Below are 23,812 nucleotides of genomic sequence, written 5' to 3'. Positions count from 1 at the left end.
GCTTCTCGAGATAGTGGCCGACCAGGCCGACCATTGAGGACAGACTGTTTGTGTTTGGTTGTTACAAACAGTGACGGATTTAAGAAAAAAAGCCCAGGTGGCAAACGTTCTGAGGGGCCCATTTTTCGGGAAAATGAGGAGGTAGTTTACTAAAAGGGGATAAGTGTACAGAAAAGTGTAGAAAAAAAATATATTGCTTGGATAAAATCATAATTTTTTTTAAGAATGGGGCCTTCTGGGCAATGGGCCCAGGTAGCAACTGCCCATCGGCCGCCCTGTTAAATCCGCCACTGGGTACAAACAAGGGTACCCGATACAAAACGTTATTTTCGGTTATCATAATGCAGCAACAATTTGTATTCGACAACCAGGACGACAATTTCAATAGTGTTTTAATTAATATTTAGCAGATTACCTGTTTAGCGTCCTACTTTTATTCGTCGATTTATTTGAATAACACCCAACTCTGAGTTTCATAACACATGGAACCAACTGCAGCGGTGGATGGGGGATGCAAAAACAATGATAAAAGTTCATATACACATATATCCGGTATTTATACCCAAATTTTTCAATTATATGCTGTTCAATATTCTCCAAAATACTCAAGAAAAATAATTAACAGTGCAACTGTGGTACTATTCATTAGTTGGTCTATCATCCTCATACTTAGCACACGCACTTTTAACAATAATATTAAACTCTTTAGTATTGCTATCTGAGCGATAAGTCGAGTTACAATTCTGTATGCACTTTTGCTTGTATTGCTAAGAAACAAATAATCATCCGACATATGTCTGTATAAACTGTTTTCATTGTTCTCGCTTATAGAATTGATAGTTAAAAAATTTGTTATCACCTTGCCTGATATATGTATACTTTATCTAGAGATATAAATGAAGAAAAACTGCCTCTCCTGTGGGCCAAAACCTGCGAATTAGCATACAGACAGTGTCAATATAGTGAAAATACTATAATTGCTGCTAGAGCTCTTAAAGGTTTAGCACGCACCTTGTTGACAGTAGCTGATGATGGAGGACAAGGTTGGGGTATACTAGGAGCTATTGGCCTCAAAAAATGTTCTCAACTTTCCATTAAGTAAGTTGAGAATTGTTATCACAATATTAAAATCTATTATTACAATATTATGGGTAACTAACTTTGAATTCACTTTAGTGTTGTATACTGAAAATAGTATTTTACATACGTTTGTTTTAAACTTTATTATTTAGGCCTCAGATACACGGGCATTTTAAATGCACCGTGTTGCACACCGTGTTTTCACAGGAACTGTGTGTTCTAATGCAACTGACTACACGGGCGTTTTACACACTGCGTGGTTTTACGCCATACGCGGCGCTCAACGCGCCCGTATATCTGAGGCCTTAATGTATAACTCCAGTATCTTGTTTCAATTATAGTGGTTCAGATTTGAATTCATTTATTCTACACAACGAAGATTTGAAAATTAATTTAATAATTTATTTCTAATAGTACTTACTGTTACATATAACATTGACAGTTCCATTACTATTCTCATCTGTGTTACCTAAACGTTGATATGAGTATTAAATATAATAGTTTTTATATTTATTTTAACTTCTAAAATATAATTTATAATTTAAAATTTTCTTATCTGCAATGGAACCTATTACTTGATTGAACAGATATAGCGACATTGTTAGAGCGTTTGGCGGGGGGGGAGGGGGTGTCAGGAGTTAATAATGCAAGGATGTGTTCAGCATTACATTTAAGGCTAGACTACACATACGACAGTCCTGCGAAAATCCTGTGACAGTCGATCCGACATTACCACTCAACTGTTTTGTCGCTGGATGCGCCGACATTCTATCGTTGCTAATATTTCTTCTGGGAGGATTGCGAGTCTCATTTGTGTGTTTTGACAAGTAATATAGGGCAGGGCTCTCTAGCGTAGGGGCCCCTCACGCGCCTGCTTCCCCTTCCAATCTTCCTCTGGCGCAGCGTGCCTTCCGTTGTCAAGGAGACCGCGCGACGCTACGAAGGCTGCCATGATGGGCTAGCCCGGCTAGCGTCTTCGCGGTTAGCGCCGCGCGGTTTCCCTGACAACGCGGACGAGAGTGAGAGAATCCCAAGCTCCCGCGGGACCGACCTTGGAGAGCCCAGATATAGGGCCACAACGAGCTCAAAAGTTCGTCGTAACTTTGTACGCTCATTCTATAGTAAGCAAAGCATTTGTGTGGATATTTTTTTAATGTTTCGAACATAGAATATAATTTTCCTTTTTGAAGTTTTTCACTGTATCTCAGTTTTATATTTTTCTTCCCTGTGATTTTAAGTCGAATGGCAAGCGCACAAAACGCAGCTAGAGAAACGTAATCCATGTCTGCTTCTCTTCAACGTCACAGACCTACTGACTTTCAGAACGACAGAACGACACTTTGTTGGTTGTGTGCCCAAACCCATATACAATGCATTGACCATCGACAGTCGACCGACTTAAAAATCCGAAGCAGTCACAGGTGCCCGCCGACTGACTGACTGATCGTTGTCCTGTTGTCTCTGTGTGCGCGCCTCCATGTGTTATGTACGTCCTGGCATAAACGACACCACTATCGTATGTGTAGCCTACCCCTTAGATATTAGAAACTGTAACATATTGTAGTATCTTAATATATTAGAAAGTGCCTAAAATTGGCAATCTGCCTCTTTTTTGACAATGGGTATAAACATATAATTGTCAGTACAGACTGATGCCTCTTGGGTTAAAACATTAAGAACACTGAGGTGGGTGTGCGTCTTAAGTCTGTAAGGTCCAGTAGTAGGTAGTAAATAAGAACATCTCGCGGTATGTATTCCTAAAGCTGGGATTTCCAATGCGCGGCTGGCGGCGGTCCCGCTAGTGCAAGAGAGAAGTATGCATCTCTTTCTCCCCTGCACTAGTGGGACCACCGCCGGCCGCCGCGCATTGAAAATTTCAGCTCAAGAGTAGTACTTTATATATTCCACTTGAATATGGCCCAAAGACGTCGCTATATCTATTCCACAATCTATACATTTTGCATAAGATGAACATTAAGATTTAGTATATGATATCTTACTATATTTACTATAAAGTTTGTATTTCACATTTATGTAGGTGTAAATTCTTAAGTCGTGCATTAGGTGTATACTGCTTGGCACAACTGCCTGAATCGAAGTCAGAGCAGCAGTTAGTGAGATATACTCCACATTCACCTGGGGTAGCACCTTTAAGAACGACTGATTCAGATACAATGGAAATCCGACCTAATACAGAAGCCGTTAAAGCTATGCAAACTTTGGAAGGACTTTTATTAAACAAGCAATACGTGGGGCTTAAAGGAGACATAGAACGTTCAATTCGATTAATCAGAGATTCTGCTAATTCAATACATAATGCAGTAATGGTTATAGGTGTACTCACAACGGAACTATATAATCAAAGATATTTGCACGTTTTAACTGAATAATTAATGTTCTAATTTTGTACAGTGTATTACTTTTTATTACACAAATATGAAACGTGTTTTCTTGCTTATACACGTAAGTTTAAATAAATTAGTTAGTTTTATACAAATCTAGTCGACATTGATTTTATTACAGACGAGGTGTAGAATAGACCTGTCACCCAGCGCTATTTACTGTCCCACGGTTTTGGGGCTCATGAGCTCTCATTACCATTTCCGTGTCCCATCCAACGTTAGCGACTAAACGTGAAATAAGTGTGCAGCATTACAAGTGATAGGAATGAAAGTTATAACAGCGGTGAGAATTTAAATACAGGGCGTCCCACTGCCAAATTAATGCAGCATATTCAAGAGGTGAAATAATTGAAAAAAGTTCATATAAAAATTACAATTTCTTCATTGGTTTTTCAATCAGTAACTCTACACAGACCCATGCAACGGGGAAGCATTGTACAACTTTGCTTAAGGGGTAACGAATCTATACACTCTGCTATCGCGAAACGCATTACAACGAAGCGCAAGGTGCGTTGCGAACCAATATTATAAATACGTAAAGCGCCGATACATTGTAGGCGTGCATGCTGGTCGAGCTCGAAGAGGCCATAGACTTATATAGACGGAGCGGAAGAGAGGACGGTGGGCGAGGGGAACATAAGATCAGAGGGGCAGAAAGGAGAGAAAGGCAGAAACCATACAGGCAGTTCGGTGGTTAGCTTCGGATGCATTCGGTTCGTGTCGGTTCAGCATTAATGGCTGTTAATGGCTGTGTTCGAAACATAACCACTGTTGCTGTCGTAGTGGTCGTGGTATATAATAATCATACATTAACTGAGTGTAACAATGACTTATTACGTAGTAAGCGGTTGTGCACATCGCAGGAAAAATAAAAACTACGAACAGTTGGAGAAAGAAAATATAAATAATGATATATATATATATATATATATATATATATATATATATATATATATATATATATATACTATTTTACTATATAATTATTTATGCATACTAATTATGTTTATGTATGCACGAATTTATATCAGCAATATATATATATATATATATATATATATACTATTTTACTATATAATTATTTATGCATACTAATTATGTTTATGTATGCACGAATTTATATCAGCAATTTTCATTACATTCTTTTTAAGCTTTTTAAATCATTAAAAATATAACTATTATTGCAAATATCTATAAATACGATTTAGTTTAAAAAAAGCTTCATTCTATTTACTAATTTTGTTAAATATATATAACTTTCTACATGATATACGAAATTTTTAATGTATGTATAAATATACCTAACCTTTTCGACTAACAAGGGAACATCCCGAACCCGGAAATTCTGAAACTTTGTGAATATGTAGAGAATTTCCACCTCATTACAACGCATTTTTGTTTGTTGCCCAAATTCACTCTAAGGGGGTGTAATTGACCGCTGAAAATCCGGTTATTTTGCGATTTTGTGTTATAACTCGTGAACTGTAAAATAATTTTTTCACCAAATGATAGATCTAATTAAAAGAAGTAACTTTTGTCTTGAAAATTTTTTCCTATCTCTTACAGATTGCGAGATACAAAATAATATCGGAAAATAGCCGAATTTTCAGGGGTTAATTCCACCCGCTTAGAGTGAATTTGGGCAGCAACCAAAAATTGCGTTGTAATCAGGAGGAAACCCCCTATATATTCACAAAGTTTCAGAATTTTTTGAATTTTCGGGTTCGGGATCTTCCCTTGTAAGTATCCCTCATAGATATATAACGTCATTGTATTTCCGAATAGCACCGAGGAGGAACGGAGTTACCCGATTTGCCTGTATCACCATCCCCTTACCGCGAACCTTGCAACCCTCCTCAGCACACGCTCCGTCTATATATGTCTATGATATGCGCGCGATGACGCGTGACCAAAGACGATAAGACAGAGTGGAAGCATCCCATAAGAGCCCGTGTTAAAAAATAATATACGAGATTCAGCGCCCTCTGGTGCTTCAGGCCCTCGAAATTTCGTTAAAAGCGGCAATATTTAAAGATTTTAAAGTTAGAAATGAATGAAATAAAATATTAATTAAAGAAGAAATAATGAAAAGAACTGTACATTTCATATTATGTTAAAATTTATTAAGGGCGAATTACATTTGGAATATTACAGACATATTACATACATATATTGCATTACATATACATATATAAATAAAACATAATAAATAAAATTAAATTAATTTTTTAAATTATACATAAAGTATAAGTATAAGGAAGTAATTGAAGGTGAGAAGAGATTTCTTTATTGATACTAATTTCATAAACTTCATTATTTAATAACATTGAAAGTTAGGTCATTGCTTGAAATCATGATACGTACATCATTAAATTTGCAGGTTCTGAGAAAAGTGGTGATTTTTGTCTTTGGCTTGTGATCTATGGCATCCTTTAACGTGATAACGAACCATTTTTTACACTTTCTTCACCTTTAAATCAACGAATATCCCAAGCCCACTACAAACAGCTACAAATGGCTACCAATGGCTACAAACAGGTGTCTTTGGCAGTTTGGCTTGGCTTGGCTCCTTTACCTCCCACTCTGCTACCCGCAAACTGAATAATATTGAGCCTGAACAGACAGGTTTCGCTTGCATCGCATATTTTTGCTTCTACTCTATCTTATCCTGTTTGGCAGTGACGTCAAACCAATCAACGCCAAAATGAAACGGCGCCACCGTCAAGTCAAGCCAAGCTAGCCAACCAGCATCGCCGGGAAATATGTTGTCGACGCTGGTTGGCCGTGGCGCTGGAGTCGGGTCGTCTCCAATTGTTGCGTCTCACGCACACATTACCACCACTCCTATAGGTGTTCCACCTCCCAAATAAGTTTGCCCAAGAAAATGTTGCCTAGCCACCCTGTTCCCTGAGAACTCAACCAAGTGAGTGACTACTTTCAACTTAAATTGCACTTTCATTTAATAATCAGAATTTTCTTTAGATTTTATTCGAAGGCCAGAATAATATGATATTGTTGTGTTTGTGAATATAAACTGACTAGAGGCGTACTCTTGTATTACCTATTAATATTATGTATTATTCTATCCAAATATATCACAGAACAAAATTGAAATATTTTAAAAATATTTTATATAAGTACTGTATAGATATTTAAAGCATTGTAACAAAATATATGCATAAATGGATCTGAACGTACAACTTTTAAAATGTTATATGTTGCGTTTACCAAACTTGTAATTTCAAATACTGTTGTAAAAAGTATGAATTAGTACAAATATTCCGCATTTGTTTCTTTATTTTTCTTCTGGATTCATTAAAAGAAAATAAGATTTCATCATTGTAAATGTTATAATGCAACATTATTCAATAAAATATTTATTTGTTAGTTAAAAAAAACTAAAAAAAAACCTAATACATTACTGTTTAATTAATAACTGTATTAAATCATTGCATTCTGATTGTGCCTAATATGCGGCTATTTTTAAAAAAAGCAGGTATAATTTAATTATTATATTATACAAGAATAAATGCTCTAAATGCCCATTAAAAGGTAACATCGCTTTATTAAAATCACCACTTTACATATTTAAATTGATTTATACAGGTATCTCAGACATTAATTCGATTGGCACTCCTAAGTAATTCTGAAGATTCTCCTATTGGATACTCAATTAATGAACATTCAAACTGATCTTGGAAAGCAGTTTGAAATTTTGGTAGTACATCTTGAATCGTGACATTTGTGTTAAGTTCTTTGCTAATACTAGTTACACCCTTCCCTTCGACGCCACAAGGCACGATATGTTCGAACCAACTCAGGTCTGTATTACAATTTAGAGCTAAACCGTGCGTTGTTATATAGCGACTTCCATGAATGCCGATTGCACAAATTTTTTTATCATTTACCCATACACCGGTATTTGGAGATGTTTCGCCTTTAATACCAAATTCCGCGCATAAACGAATAATCATCTGTTCTATTTGACAGACGTACCATTTAACGCTACTTTTAAACTGTTTCAAATTCAATATAGGATATGCCACTAACTGACCATGTCCATGAAAAGTTATCAGACCTCCGCGATTTGTCCTAAAAAATTCAGCACCCAAACTCTTTAGTTTCTCTTCATCTTGCATTGTGTAACTCTTATCTCTTATACCAACAGTAAACACTGGATCGTGTTCAAGTAGTACTAATGTATTACAGGTATCTGTTTCTAACTGTTGATGATGTTGGCTGGCCAATATTTTTTGCAATCTCAATCCAGTACCGTAATTTAATCGGCCTGCCCATAAAACATAGACTACTTTTGAAGTCATAATAATGTATTATGACTTCAAATATATCAACTGGATATGTTTTTTGTAATTACAATTCTTTTGTGCGCAGTCTCTTGTATCTCCACACATTCATGTAACTTTAACTCTCGCAATTCAGTTCTTTTTCAGTATTTTTCTCCTGTATAATATTGTGTAGGAGCCACGAAACCTAACAAGAAAATATGGTAAGTGAGATTAAACCTAATAATCAAAATTAAATCAATATATCAATCAACAATGAAAGACATACATAGGCATCTGTTGCAGCATACAATTTTTGCTCTCGATTTAAGGGATATATTTGCCATTTACTCCTTCTTACTTGCGGATTTTTATTAATCCTTTTCTTTAACTAAAATAAGAAAGAAAAATATATATGTATTTTAATGTCACTTTGTTACTCAGTTGTACTATAATTTTGCATTCTAAGCTGAAATTTGCCCAGAACTAACCAGATATGCAGTTAATTTCTCTAAACTCCAACGACAAGATCGATTTAATACTCGATTTGCAAATGTACCGCTATCTACACAATTATTTTCCACAACCTTCTGAGCTGGGAATTCTTTGAAATCTCTACCAAGCTTCCAAATGTCGCTATAAATTAAAAAGGTATTCTTCGCATAAAACATATATCGTTGCTGCGTTTTACTATCAGCGTAATATTATATTTGACTTACTTCTTTATATTCACTCCAACAAGTTTTACCTTTGGATGACTTAAAAGTATTACAAATGCAGCGGGTAACTTTTTCAGCGAATATATATGCAATAAATGACAGACAGTGTTCTTTAGACAAATTTGTGCTAAAGCAGTTTTTCCACTTCCCGTTTGAAAATTGAAAGGCCACTCTAAATCGAATCCTATTGGTACAACGTTACTTTGAAAATTTTCAACCTCTCTTCTGAAGCAATAATGAAACGATTTTAAAAATGGATAAATATGTAAATCTGCATAGGGGTCGTCCTTAAATTACGCAAGGCCTTGGGGGGGGGGGGGTCGTGATTTTCTTACGTTTTCTAAGAAGGGGTGAGTCAGGTAGCGTCTTATGTAATATTGTTTCATTTAATTTTAAATATGAGTGGCTCAAAAAACAATCTGTTTCATCGCACACCTGAAACCGAGTTAAATTAATTATATAAACCTTTAAAAGAATTTTAATAACTGAAAAAATGCAATGTAAAAAATATTACGTAAGGGCGGTGGGGGGGGGGTGCAGGGTGGAATATTAAATCTTACGAATTTTTATACTGGGGGAGGGAGGGGGTAAGAAATCGCCAAAATTACCCTTACGTGATTTAAGGACGGCCCCATATCGCGTTCCTCTTTAATTTGAATGGTGTACATCTTACATTATGTCATCACAGATCATAGCACAATCATTAAACTCGGTGACATAATTAATGTGTCCATTGAATGTGATTGGTGGTAAAAGAGAAATATCCACGTCTTTTTCTCTAGTAGATTCCTTTTTACACTTTTCCTGCTTAAATATTATCATTAGCAGTAAATACATTTGACCTATTAAATATTTAGGTCTTGATAAAGTATGCTTAATGGTGTAAAATTATAAAACATGTTCGTCACATATTAAAAATTGCAAAAGTTTTTTTTCGTACCTTAAAGACTTTTAATGCTAATTGACTTTTACAAATTTTGATCTTTTACAAAATTTTACTTCGCAAGTAAAATGTGAGAGAAGTATTAAGGTGGTAAGCAGGTAACTTACATGCAGACCCGGCGGGTTGCGTGTGCACAGTGCACGATGCACACAGGCGCCGCAAAAGAAATAGCGCCTAAAAGACCCCAAAAAATATTAGACAAATTTTTAAATTAAAAATGAATGGCGTGTTATGATGCTACAAATATGATTTATATGTATAGTCTTCTCTCGATATATTGCCGGTACCGGATCGCGGCAATATATCGAAAGTGAGACACGATTCTGAGGATGCTCGGTTTATTTGCAATTTATCCGGGAAAATTCTTTTTCGGAAAGGTGCTATACATTCATCGCACACAGAAGACAAGCACCACGCGCCGGGCCTGGTTACATGTTACCTATATTTTTAAATTTTACTTATTTTATTTCAAAATAAAACAGAGCAAATAATTTGAAGGTAATTATCTGCTTTGTTTTTTAAAATTTGCTGTTTAGTCTATATCACGGTGTAATAGACAGGTGTTACGACTCCCCTCCAGAATGTGACTTTTTCGTCCTAGTTTTTCTGGCGGCCGACAGATTTCGTGGCTTTTGTAAAGGCATTTACATATATATACAGGCCTGGTATGGAATTCCTACTTGTGGAAGGGGAACACGCCACGCATGCGCATGATAACCCCGTGACGTCAACCAATCGACGCCAAGGTTCAATCAAATGACAGCGTCGTCACGCGCATGCGTGGCATGTTACCCCTCCATTACGCGTAGGATTTTTCTAGAGTACTAAAGAGGTGAGTATGCGCATTCACCATATTGAGTCCTCCAGAATTTGTATTTGTATTTTTGTTTTTCCTGTGTTTTTACACAGGATGGCGTTTCAAGCATTTTTGCTTATATTGCCCAACGAACATTAGTCATTCATTTTTTCCCTCCTCTCTCCTTCGGGTCCCAGCAGCAGCAGCACACCGGGAGAAAGGTGGTCTCCCATCTTTCCCCAGTACACCGCCCCGTGATGCTTAACTTCGGTGATCTAATGAGAACCGGTGTTTTCCATCACGGCTACGGCCGCTGGTGAGTCCTCCACAGAAAGAAGATTATTGAGTTCTCGCCTTTATGGGTATTGTCGGATTCACTTTATAAACAAAATATGCGTTGTTGATATTGATGCATAGTAGCACGACACATTATTAGAGTATTTTATTACATTTAAGTTTATATTTGGTTTATAAAACGAATTTGATAATACTCAAAAAGGCGGGTACTCAATAATCTTTTCTCTCCAGAGGACCCAATATGGCGGATGCGCATACTCACCGCCTTAGTGCTTTAATTTTTCTGGCAAGCCCAGTAATGTCATTAAAATATCTCTCTTTTTGAGAGTTGAGACCTGAGGCGGGTCCCTCGGACGGAGCGTGGTTAAGGAGGAACTAATGGTACGCTACAGATTGCGTGCGGCATAGCGTCCCATTGGTTCCTCCTTAACCACGCTCCGTCCGAGGGACTCGCCTCAGGTTTCAACTCTCGAAAATCAGACTATAGTGATCCTCTAGGAAGTGATCGGAACAACGTGTATCGTCGCTGATTGGTTGTCGCGATTTTGAAGCAAAAGCGGAAGTAGACAGAGGGCGGTATTCTCAGTCGCTAATTATTCTTAAGCAAATGTTTAAGCATGCAGCATCCTCTACTAACCTAGTAGCTAGTAAAGGATGCCGAATGTTTAAGCATTTGCTTAAGAATAAGTAGCGACTGAGAATACCGCCCAGAGAAAGAAACTGTAAAGAAGAATGAAACAGAAATACTGATAGAAAAAGATAGATATGTTTATTTCCGATTTTGCTCCAAGATGGCTGTGGATATACCGATCACTCCCTAGAAGATCACTAATGCCTTCTAAGTCACGGCGCCTCTCGCGGCGGCCAGGGGAACTAAACAGAAATCAGCACACAAAATCGCTGGGGTAAAAGGTACAGATTCGGAACACCTGTCTATTACACCGTGGTCTATATCAATAAGTGGAGGAAGAAATACTGTAAAGTACAGTAATAGAATTGATTTGAAAATTACATAGCAAAGGAAAATCCTTTTATTGGTTTTAGATATAGATCAATAATTAAATATAACAATAATTCATTTGGAAAATTGCAGACACGATAACCGAATTTATTAGTAATAGATTATGAAGACGCTGATATAATACAGGAAGAAATTTCAACAAAAATACGTCGCGCAACATGTAATAATCTGTCAAGAAAAACAACTTTCATGGTTGAGTATGTTGACGGAACTCTTTCATTAGTTAAATCATATGTAAATATGTAATGAATTGATTTTATAAACATTACTCCCTACATTATTGCTGGACTATGTTATAGAATATAGGTGATACAAAGTTTGGAATTTTATTGAAAATATATGAAACACACAAGAGCATTTATGTTTGTATTGCATTGTGTAGCTGGAAAATGTAGATAAGGATTTGATATTTATTAATAGTACTTTATATGAAATAAAATATTTAAATATTTTATATGAAAAATTTACAAATTTACGGTAATCTAAAGAATATATTATTATGGAAACAGACTGAGTATGGTATATTACCTATTCGAAGTCGAGATTTAAATCTTATTACCTGATTTGGAGCAAGAAGCGAAAATATTGAGAAGATACACAATTACAGAAGAATGTAAAATTAAAACTTATCAAGTGAAAATCAGTCTAAATTTAATTTCCTTGTATCTATTAGATGTGATGGTCCCATTCGACACAGCCATCACGTAATTTTCTCATTTAGTTGTGACAATACGAAGAAATGTCTCACTCATAATTCAAATGGTTTTAAGAGATACATGTCTTGCAAGAATTTTTGGTAATTGTTTATAAGTTTTCCGTCCTCACCGATTTCAATGATTTTTGGATATGTTATCAAGATCAAGATTCTGAACAACTTTTTTCTATACATGTTACCGCCGGACGACCTTCGTTTCCGAGATATTTGTGAAAAACTTCTGTTGATTTATTCCGACGCAACGCATTCCACTTTCCAAGTTGTCCCGAGTATTAGTATTGGTTGGGGCTAGATTAGTGCGGGGGGCGCGTAAAGCATCATAACGAACTGGTGTGAGTTTAGAGATTTGAACCAGAAACTTGCAGATGCCCGTTAACACCCCAACTCATATCGGTTCGCTAGCATGCTTTACGCGCCCGCGAGCGGGCGCGCGCCCCCCGCACTGTTCTAGCCCCAACCAATACTAATACCCGGGACAAGTTGGAAGGAGGAATGCATTGCGTCGGAATAAATCAAAAGAAGTTTTTCGCAAATATCTCGGAAACGAAGGTCGAGCGGCGGTAACAAGTATAGGAAAAAGTTGTTCAGAATTGTGTCCCCGACAACATATCCAAAAATCACTGAAATCGGTGAGGACGGAAAAGTTCTAAATAATTACCGAATTTTTGTTTGAATGCCATTTCTCTGTGATATTTTATCTTTCTTTCTTGTATGTTGTACTTGTCATTCATATCCATGCAAAGAGTATAATAATAGCCAGGGGCGGCTTTAGCATACTTCGCACCTTGGGCAAGATTATCATGGCAACCCTCCAAGGGCACTAAAATCAATTAGCAGAACGGATATAAATGAATAAATGCATACAGCGGCGGCCCTACATATGTAGCACCCCGGGCAGTCGCCCTGCCTGCCCCCCCCCCCCCAAAGCCGGCACTGATAATAGCCATAAAATGACCTGAATACTGTGAATTTAAATTTAAACATCAAATCATTAGTATTTTCTTTAAGCTTCTATGTTTTAATGAAAATGGAAATATAATTTGTCAATGTAAGCAAATATGTATATTATCACATTATAGATATCTAAAAAGTCTGCCACTTATCAGTGCATCCATTATTGTTTCACAATTTATTAATCAAAGGGGTAGAATGTGATTTTCATTTAAAGTGCAAAATATGACGTGTGCAAAGGAAGCAATTGGATTAACAATTTCAGAAAACATGGAAGGACAAATGACTAGCTATTATTATTATTACACCAAATATTATTGAAACACCTATAATCAATCATTGTCGAAAGATATCCTTTTGAACACTTGTTATGAAACATCCATGACGTACGATTTCAAATTTTGGAGTTCTAGGTTACTTCATGGTCATAATGTTATGATTGTATAATAATGTCAAGTATAAAATGCAAAAGAAAGAAGTACATATTTACATGAAACAAAATATTGGTGACTTTGAAAGTTTTTGAGAAAACTAAGATTGGAAAGAAAATTGGTTCCTACCCAAATTCTCCCTACAGAATAAGGGGGAGCGGAAAATTTAATTTTAAATTTTCAGTTGGCCTGGGTGCAGGATAGTTATCTTTTGATTAACCAAACACAACTGTAAACAAATTTTGGATAAATATTCATGTCCGCAGGTTCCTTTTTCTCCTAAAAATGAGTATATAATCGTATAATCATATAATCATTTTTAGGACAAAAAGGAACCTGCGGACATGAATATTTTTCCAAAATTTGTTTACAGTTGTGTTTGATTAATCAAAAGATAACTATCCTGCACCTAGGCCAACTGAAAATTCAAATTTAAAGTATCGCTCCGCCCTATTATAGAACCATTCAAAATTATATTTAAACCATTTTTCTGTATGGTTACAACTAGAAAAAAGAATTAGGTGGGTACTTTTAGGTGGAAGAGACTGTACAATGTAATGTATTGTTTTTGAATGAAATAAATATAGTTTAAAGAAAATTTTTGTTTCCTCTCTGAATATAACTTTTGCATTTCTTTTGCAGCACATGAATTACTTGAATTTATAAGTATGTGTATGTTATGTAAGTATGTATACTTAATGTAAAAATGGAAATACTCTCATCTCTAGATACTTCGTAATTATCGTAACTTTTGTCCGGAAGTAAACTGTAAGTAACAATTGTTTGTTAGCAAACCTCTAATGGTACTGGAAGATTCCTAGGTGACCGCCGCGTAAATCGCTCCTTAACCTCTATTGCATGCTAAAAATATTAAACCATGTGTAACTGCGCTAAAGTAGTAAACAAATACAGTATAAATAATTACATACATTAACCTCTCTAGAATCATTAGTACCGGATACCTTGTGTGACCTGCGCGTTAGCATTGTAATTCAAACAAGAAAACTTTTATATACGTATACTTCTTAATCAAAAGACAACGACGCAATATAACACAAGAAACACAATTCTAAATCTCTGTTTAAACTTTTTAAGTCAACTTTTGAATTGTTCAAAATTTGGTAACTTTCATGACCACGGGGACAGGTATGTGTTGTATGCATCTGTAACTGACAAGGGAAAGTCACGAACCGTATTTATCTATTATATTTATGTCACGAACTGTGCTCTGATTTTTGACTCCGTTTTTTTAGATGTAGAGAAGGCACTCAGAACAAACTAAGAAAGTAGGAAGGAGCAACTATCTTCCGTTTTCAAAATTAAATACAAAGTATACCTAAATTGTGATCATTTTGAATATACATGATTAAGTATATTCAATACGTAGGGTTGCCAGGGCCGGCGGAACGCATTACGCAAGTTATGCGCTGCGTAAGGGTGCCAGCCGAAGAGGGCGCTAAAAAACAATATCGCAAGCCTAATAATAAAGGAATCCAACTCCCACATAAACAAAATATAAATGTAATTCTTCTTCTTTTTTTTTGTACTCCGTGTGGTGCCAAAACTTTTCTTGCATAAGGGTGCCAACCATCCTCGCTTCGACCCTGAGGGTTGCCAACTGCACTATACAGGGTGTCCCAGAATTGAGGGACAATCCGAAACATGCAGGGTGTGTTTCAATTCACGCATTATGCGCATAGACTGCAGAGAAAACCATTCCGTTTCAGTCTAAAGCCCATATTCATAGTGCGGTATCCTCTACTAACATAGTAGCTAGTAAAGGATGCCGAATGCTTAAGCATTTGCTTAAGAATAAGTAGTGATCTATGAATACCGGCCTATGCGTGCATTGGTGGCGTTGGTGGCACATAGGATTTAGTGATCCTCTAGGTAGTGATCGGAACATGGGTCCACCATTTTGTCCTATAGCCGAACTCACAAATCGGCGGGCATATTTCAAAAGAATACTGTCCTCCTTAGTTCAAAGATCACACGCCTCAGTATTAAATGAAGTTTGCTACTGATCCCACGTTTCGCTTAATGCTGTGGAATCCAATTGGTAGATCTTATTTACTTGCTCCATTTCCGGTTTAGGAGAGCAATGGCGTCGACCAATAGAAAACGCGGACATATTTTCCGATCACTATCTAGAGGATTACCAATAAGATTCTCTAGAATTCTCCCAGTTCTAGCGCATGAACGTACTCTTTACGTAGCTTTGAAAAACACACCAAATTATGTGGTCCCCTCCTCAAAGTGACAGAAAATACAACCTACATAGACTCACCGGAGTGTGAATATGGAAGAGGAAGAGAGGATATAAACTATATATTCTGGAACTGTGACAAGTATATAGGTGAAAGAGGAGGAATACAAATGGACTTAAAAAAGTTAGGAGTAAGAGAGGGAGAGGACATAGCGGAGGTAATCACAGGAGAAAGAAGACACGAAAATAATAACGAAATATTTAAAAAGGATTAGGAAAGACATTTAAGAAGGGAAAACACTGAAAGAAGGAGATAGATAGGATGGGGAAGAAGATGGAGAAGAGAAGAAGGAGGGGAGGAGAGCGAGGAGAAGAATTAAGGAGGAAACGGAAAAGAGGAGTGGAAGACGGAGATGGAAGCGGAGGAGGAGAATTGAAAATGTACCTAAAACGTGTCACGAAGACGACGTGGTGAGTGGAGGAGTGAAATGAGCAGACGCTTGAAGTACGATTTGGTACCTGATATGTGATATAGTAAAATGTAGTTTAAGTAGATATAAGATTAGGATAGTCCTGAGAAAAAGAGTTTATATTTTAATGTTCATTATTTTATTACTAATTACTTTATCATAGGTTATAATGTGTGTTCATTTACATTTCAAAAGTACAAATATCATGTGGTACAAGATAAAGTTAAGGAAATTTGGATGTATGGATGAATGTGTGAGGTAAGAGAGATAAGGACTGGAAAAAGTGAGAAGAGATGATAGGACTAGAGTTCGTTGGGCTATGTAAGAAAACTCTTAAAATGCCATTTTTGGTGTAAAGGAAAATGTATATTTATACCAAGAAAAAGAATAAACCTAACCTACATATATGCTACATGACAATAAATGTTTGTTGGATATTTCGTTCTTTTACGCTACATTTGTCAACTTTTTATGACTTAACATCCTTCCAAAATATTATTATTACGCCACAACGGTATCTTTATGAAATCGGGTGTAGTATATAGGTTATATTTTCTGCCACTTCGAGGAGCGGATTTTCTGTCCTCGAAGTGACAGAAAATATAACTTACATACTACATGAAAATAAATGTTTGTTTGATATTTCGTTCATTTACGCTACAGTTGTGAACTTTTTATATTTTTTTTTATTAATTTAACAGTTTTCCCACTTCTTTTATAAAGAAAAATCATGGCCGGAATTACCCCACGTTAATTCCGTAATTTCAGTCAAATGGACATTTTTGTGTTACTGCTTCCAACTTTGTTGCAACGTAAATTTGTTTTCTCGGTCATACTAATAAAAATTAGACACTTCAAACTATCAATTCATATAAAAAAATAGCAAATGTGTAAATTGCTAAAATTTTATAGCGTTTCTTGCTTATGTAGCCGGAATTACCCTGATTTTCTCTGTGTGCAGTATTCGAATTCGAAGTACAGAAGCACACGTAAAGCGACAAATACGCATGCGCGCAAAATGTGCATTAGCTGCCTATGGTTTGATTTTCTGTAGTTGCTGCACGTATCATGAGTAGTGTTGGCTAGAACCGTGGTTTGTGAATCACGAGTGATCCGATCACGTTCATTCCCAATCACGGTCACTTTTCACAGTGATCCGTGATTTTCGTGATCGCTTCTGACTGGTGCAGGCAGAATAGTGATTCACGATTTTCGTGATCTGATTGGTGGAAAGCATAACTGCTCTTTGCACGCGCCACATAACCCCAATTTCTAATTTCTCTTGAAACATTCTCAAGTCCTCACTGTGCATATAGAATCTCAGTAGAATATTTCTTCACTTCAGTTAAAAAGTATAATGTATATGTGAATACTTTAGCCAATCAAATCAGTGCGTGCACACATTGACTATTTCTTAATGTACACTAGGGGTGTTCGATTTCGATTCGATTCTTCAAAAAATCGATTCTTTTGGTTAAAAGATCGATCTTTTGAATCGATTCTTTGGTATCCGACTTTCCCCAGAATCGATTCTTTGATGTAAGAATCGACAATCGACTTTTTGTCGTCTGGGGGAATTAATTGCCACTAGTGAAAGGACCAATCAAACTGCTTTTTGCGTAGGTTTTCCCGGTCTTATACGTTTCCCGCCATTTATACACGATACCCGCGAAATTTATACAGGATTCGCGCCAAATTTATAAACGATTCTTATGTTCTGGATAATTCTGGACGGTTCTGGATCTTTCTTTACCATTCTTCCTTCTTCCTTCCTTGTGTATTTGTGTATTATTTGAGAAATAGTTTATCACCTGAAAATTTACAGCAATTATTGTTCTTAAATTCCTTATCAATGAAATAATGGCAATTACACGATGAATAAAATTTTTAAAATGAATAGCAAAATATTTCTTCCATTCAATACAATGCCTTTCAACAACTATCCCAAATTGTTCCTTGTAAAAGTATATTTTATATCGATTCTTTCAAAATTATTCAAATCCAACTTCTATGTATATGTACTAATTTTGGAAAAAAAGTTTTACAGCGATTCTTTTCATCTCGATTCTTCCAGAATCGATTCTTTGGTTCGGATTTTTTAGAAGGGCCGATTCTTATAATTCGATTTTGAATCGATTCTTTGAAGTGAATCGAACACCCCTAATGTACACTAGGCGCCAGAATCGGCTTCCCTTCGGAAATTTGGCAACACTGCATGTCACTAGGTATAAATCAGCGGTTCTAGTGACATGCAACGTTGCCAAATTTCCGAAGGGAAGATGTTTTCACGCCTAGTGTACATACTAAGTATATATTCGCTGAATTAGCACGCTTTGACTGTAACACAAGCTGTATTGAAGTATTTTATAAAAAATAATTCAATCAAGATCAAGAATTACGATCACAGTAAACAATTCACTGAAGTTAAAAAAATCACGATCACGGTCGCGATTTAACTTCATTCACGACCGTGATCGTGATTCTGCGATCACTGTGATAAATCACTGTTAGTGATTTTGCACTCCATCCCTATTTATAAGTCTTCATAGTATTCAATAAAAATGATGACAAATAGCAGACGAAGATTATAACATGTCAATTTATTACAAACAAAGTCAATACATTATATTAGTATGTACAACTACTCTGATACATTTTATATATATGTACATTATATATAAATAATATGCACACACATTCATGGCTCACATTCATATACTTATATATATATCAATACAAAAGCTTTTTTTTATGTGAATATATGTTGTAACATGTAAACAATGCTATCGGTTTTGAAAGATTGATAAAGATGAAACGCAAACAAGGTGTTACATACTGTTATTATCAATTAAAGAATACATGCACAGCCTTAAACCGAAGCAAGTGTACTTCAATTTTTTCTATCACCATGGAAAATACTGTAATTTCTATATAGCTTTCATTCAAACTAAGTTCCTTCCTGAATTTTAACTTGTAAAGCTTTGGCCTAACGTCTCTATGTAAATTGTCTTCAGCTTCTCACACAAAAATAACACCTTTTACAACATTTATATTGAATTATATGCACACACTGCACATTACAATTTACTTATAATAGATTTGTTTATACAGAATTATAATATAATTTGATGAATTATAAAACATGTTGTATGTCATCCAACCTTGTTTAATGTCTAATAACGTTTTTTTTTATCTATTTTGGAACTATAAAGTACAATCATCAAAAAAAGACAGTATTATCAAAGATATTTAAAGGCTATAAATACATCTAAATTTATCTTTTTAAATACTTTCCTGGTATACATAATATCAAAAGAAGACATAATTTGGTCATAAACGGTCGAAAAACAAGGAGAATTAGCAAGTGCTTCTTAATTGAAAAATATTACAAATATTTACATATTACTTATTATTATAATTTCATTTTTTTATTATATGTAAATTAGTATATACGTACTATCCAGAAAATCCCAAATGATTAATTTAATAAAAATGTTCATATAAATAAGCGTTAAATACTTTCAGGCTAAAATAAGAATTCAATCAGACTTGGACAATATCCTGCACGATTTATCTGTTTCACTTTCCTAGGCGCTATAAACAATCTACTTGAGCTGTGACTAAATCCCACCCACGTTAGTACACTTAATATTCAGAAGATTTTCAACTGATTGAACATTCACTGCAAGAGGAGCAATCATACCTTCATATTAAAATATAATATCATTAATATGCTGGTTTCAAAGCTTCTGAGGATAAAATGAATATAACTCTATACACTTGTAACATAGTATTTAGCGTAACAATCATTAAACAGAAAAAGATGACATGCAACGACATACCGTTACATCTCAGGGGAGCAACTAACTTTAATTTCGTAGTTAGGTTAGGTACTAAACCCGTATAAAACACTGCCTCCAAAATTTCGAATGGTATTTGCTACACTTGTCGACTGCTGAAAGTGGATTCATAATTCGACTAAAATGGTCGATATTTGCAAAAGTTGCACAGCAATAACAACGTCGAATTTAAACGCATAGAACACAAAACTTTTCTATGGACAGCAATGATAACTTTATTTATCATTAGTATTAACACAATTGTAATAAATTATTCTCGTAAAATATCTATAAAGACCCAGAATACGAAATAATTCGGCTACATTTTTTCGGCGAAGTATGAGTGCTCTTTACAACGAGAGAGTATAGTAGAGACTCGTTACTTGCGTGCGGACCCGTTAGTTGCGCAGGTGTTAGACTCGCCACTTCGTGGGACTGCTTCAAGCGAGTGACCCCCGGGTCAGCTGCACTTGACGCTCAGAATCGACGAACGATGAATCAGCACTCTTATGTATAAAAACTGGAATTTCTAAAATTGTCTTCATCTTACTGAAAGAGTTTTTCATGGATTAGCAAATTCTCGAGTCTCGATTGAATCATTTTGAGTTACAGTCAATTCTCGTTGTAAGATCGCCAGACTTTGTTCGTTGTATGATCATGTCTATCCCCCCTAACTAGGGGGCTCCACCGTCGGAACCTGTCAAGCGTAAAAACCGACGATTTTTTCTCATTCGCTCTCACTCTTTCTCACTCGGTGTCCATTTCTTCGACTGTCGGGGACTGCCGCTATCGGCAAAACATAATAAACACCAGCTCGAGCCGAAATGAGGAGCTAAATAATCGCTCGTGCTGTTCACGGTTTAAGTCTTTGCCCGGTCCCGAGTGGTGAACTTACAACGAGAATTTACTGTATTAAGATTCATACGAAAACTACGGCAGTATAATATGATTTAACTGAAAATCTAGTCTAATTGAACCCGTGCTTGGATTTATTCTTATAAGATCTCGATAATCCAACAGAAACTTTCTCTTTAAGATAAAATAGATACTGATTTGCTCTTGTACACGCTAGTATGCTTTGCATCTCTCGTTCGTAGTCATTAGGGCCGATTGCAGTACGAGTCAAACGCAAGCATACTCGTATACTGGGTTCACGTGCGAGCTTATACGAAAAAGCGTGTACTTGTTCGCTGAAAGCTCACTTCGCATTGTATATTGCAACTCGCTCAGCGCATCCTTTTCATTGGGAAACTTTCATAAATATGAGACTGTGACAAAAATGAAACAGAAAACGTAGACAATTTCATTTTTCTATAGTATACAAATTTAGATTAGTACATAGGAAGTCTTTTCCGTTTGCAGTCTGCTTCGTTTCCCGCGATAACAATAGAAGAAGTGGAGGGGATAACGATCATCTTATTTTGAGCCAAAAACCAGGTTCCTTCGACATATTACTAAAAATGATTTAGAGTACCATGCTTGATTCACCCTCTTGGCTACCGATTGCTGGCCGCGCGCGTGGAACTACGGATGAAGACGTAACGACGTACGGAGTAGTAGGAGGGGAGCACCTACAGCAATAACGGTATATTTGTGTTGGTGACGCGGTGACGTACAGTAAACACTCGCTATGAGCGCATTTCAACTATGCGTTAAACGCGCGTCGCTATTCCCACCATTCCTTGGAATCCTTCGAGAGGAGAGAACCCGAGAGCGAGCGGGAGGGGGCGAAAGAGTCGACACGACGTTACCCTTGGCTACGAAAGAGAGAAATCAAGACACTTTTTCTTGATGAGCGTTTGGTGCCAGCCCCAAGCACGCGCCTATAGCGAGAGTGTACTGCACCAAAATTCGCTCATGGCGTGCACAAGTCGATTACTCTAATAGGGGCCGTCCTGAAATTTAAGGGAAACTTTTCGCGATTTCTTTACCCCCTCCTATTCCCAGTATAAAAATTCGTACGGTTTGATATTTCAACCTCCTCCATCACAGTTTCTTACGTAATATGTTTTACATTGCATTTTACAACTATTAAAATTCTTTTAAAGGTTTATATAATTCATTTAACTCCGTTTCGTGTGTGCGATAAAACATCGTTTTTTAGACTACTCATATTGCAAAATTGGTTAAAAAAATATTACGTAGGACGCTACCTGACTCCCTTTCTCCCTAATACGAAAATTTAAGAAATACGCGACCCCCTCCCGTCACAAAAAGCCTTAGGTAATTTAGCATATTGCCAGTGGCGGATTTAAAAGGCGGCCGATGAGCAGTTGCCGCCTGGGCCCCCGCCCAGAAACTACCCTTAACCCTTTGACTGCGAAAGGCGTATATATACGCTCTCACAAGTCTATCAATAAATTCGAAAGGCGTATATATACGCTCTCACAAGTTTATCAATATATACGAAAGAAAAATTGAATATTTTTAATTTATTTGCAATTATTTTTTTTTACTGTTTTGACTGTATTGATGGTGCTCGCCGAGAGTGCGGCGCAGTCAAAAGGTTAAAAAAAATTATGATTTTATCCAAACTATATTTTTTCTGTACTACTACACTAAGACTGTTTTTAGTAAACTAACTCTTCATTTTCTTGGAAAAATGGGCTCCTCCAGAAGGCCACCTAGGGCCCATCCTTAAAAAAATCGATTTTATCCAAACTTTTTTTTTCAGTAATACTACCCATAGCCCGCTTTTTACTAACTACCTCTTCATTTTCCCGAAAAAATGGGCTCCTCAGAACGTTTGGCACCTGGGCCTTTTTTCTTAAATCCGCCACTGCACATTGCAGGCGGGAGACTGTGATCACAGTCCGGAAAAGAACAAACGTTGAAAGCGGGGGACTGTAATCTCGGTTGCTGTTGCTGCGCGGAGGGAAGGTTCCTGGCACACTCATAAAGATAGGGCACACGTATTTTTGTTATTGGCAGAATCGGCCACATCTACTTACTACAATGTAACAGGCTCTGACAGTGCTCTGTCTTTATGAGTGTCGGACTACATCGCTCGTGACCGCCCGCCAGGAGTCTTCTTTCCGCGCAGTAATAGTATGTATTTCTACGCAAAGAACTCGGTTTGGCTTATACGTCAGAAGCTCGGCGCTATCCCCACCACTTCTGGCTCACTCTTGTTCTGCGAAGGCGAGAACGATCCAGAAAACGTCGAGAAAAGGAGCACCGAGGCAGGCAAACGGTATAGTGGGAAAATACCCCTCCCGAAACTCACCGGCCAATGTATCTGATGCCGACCTTAGCACGCGAAAAAATTGAATTTGCACACTAACACGTTCAAAAACGTGGAAAATCGCGCCCGCATGCAAAGTGTTAAGAAAGTCCCATAAGTCTATGTGACATCATGTCTTCCCACGCGTAAGGATTTCCCTGGCAACTCTGGTTCGAACAAGGTAGAGCCGAACCCCAACCCGAGCACGGCTAATGCCTGTTTTTTATCACACAGGACCCTGTTTATTTTGCGAAAATCTGTAGAAATGTACGTTTCACACGTACAATGGGTCAAATAAGTCTCCGTACGGTGCAGTTTAAAAATTTTGAAGCTGTATTTTTTTAAGCATTAGTTAGCAATGATATTTTATTTACATTATTTGTATTCGTATATGTTTAATTATAAATTATATAAAAACTATTATGATTTTATTAAT

The 23,812-nt window shown here is 36.5% G+C and overlaps 3 protein-coding genes across 8 annotated transcripts in view; 1 reads left to right on the top strand and 2 right to left on the bottom strand.

The window, feature by feature from the left end:
* Positions 1-3,577, top strand: part of Epg5 (ectopic P-granules autophagy protein 5) — a 29,938-nt gene extending 26,361 nt beyond the window's left edge. The window contains exons 28-29 of the mRNA XM_076814012.1: positions 889-1,098; positions 3,119-3,577. Of these exons, the coding sequence (XP_076670127.1) occupies positions 889-1,098; positions 3,119-3,470 (562 nt within the window). The 3' untranslated portion in view covers positions 3,471-3,577. The remainder of the gene's footprint in view (positions 1-888; positions 1,099-3,118) is intronic.
* Positions 3,578-7,021: 3,444 nt separating this feature from the next.
* On the bottom strand, positions 7,022-7,804 carry Lipt2 (Lipoyl(octanoyl) transferase 2). The gene has a single exon (XM_076814158.1). It carries the CDS (start codon positions 7,802-7,804, stop codon positions 7,094-7,096), a length of 711 nt encoding a protein of 236 aa, XP_076670273.1. The 3' UTR covers positions 7,022-7,093.
* A 29-nt stretch (positions 7,805-7,833) lies between these two features.
* On the bottom strand, positions 7,834-14,777 carry Wrnexo (WRN RecQ like helicase). Of its 6 annotated transcripts, none has more exons than XM_076814144.1 (7): positions 14,568-14,777; positions 14,434-14,499; positions 9,158-9,291; positions 8,485-8,709; positions 8,257-8,401; positions 8,055-8,156; positions 7,834-7,973 (listed from the first exon to the last, which is right to left on the bottom strand). In XM_076814144.1, exons 1-7 carry the CDS (start codon positions 14,622-14,624, stop codon positions 7,905-7,907), a joined length of 798 nt encoding a protein of 265 aa, XP_076670259.1. In that variant the 5' UTR covers positions 14,625-14,777; the 3' UTR covers positions 7,834-7,904. The 6 variants fall into 6 exon arrangements, with proteins under 6 accessions (XP_076670259.1, XP_076670262.1, XP_076670263.1 ...); XM_076814147.1 differs by having other exon boundaries at positions 14,574-14,777; XM_076814148.1 differs by having other exon boundaries at positions 9,158-9,288; positions 14,574-14,777.
* Positions 14,778-23,812: the final 9,035 nt, after the last annotated feature.

Source organism: Andrena cerasifolii, chromosome 6 (genome assembly GCF_050908995.1).
Source record: "Andrena cerasifolii isolate SP2316 chromosome 6, iyAndCera1_principal, whole genome shotgun sequence".
Classification (NCBI taxonomy): domain Eukaryota; kingdom Metazoa; phylum Arthropoda; class Insecta; order Hymenoptera; family Andrenidae; genus Andrena; species Andrena cerasifolii.
This window is presented reverse-complemented; position numbering and strand designations above follow the sequence as displayed.

What these genes read in the sequence shown, in the direction of transcription:
- Lipt2 (XM_076814158.1), bottom strand. Translation starts at nt 7,804, where the DNA reads ATGACTTCAAAAGTAGTCTATGTTTTATGGGCAGGCCGATTAAATTAC.
- Wrnexo (XM_076814144.1), bottom strand. Translation starts at nt 14,624, where the DNA reads ATGCTAACGCGCAGGTCACACAAGGTATCCGGTACTAATGATTCTAGA. An exon ending in ATGATTCTAGAGAGGTTAAT is followed by an intron (nt 14,500 to 14,567) that starts GTATGTAATTAT and finishes TAATATTTTTAG; the next exon opens with CATGCAATAGAGGTTAAGGA. An exon ending in ATCTTCCAGTACCATTAGAG is followed by an intron (nt 9,292 to 14,433) that starts GTTTGCTAACAA and finishes ATAATATTTAAG; the next exon opens with CAGGAAAAGTGTAAAAAGGA.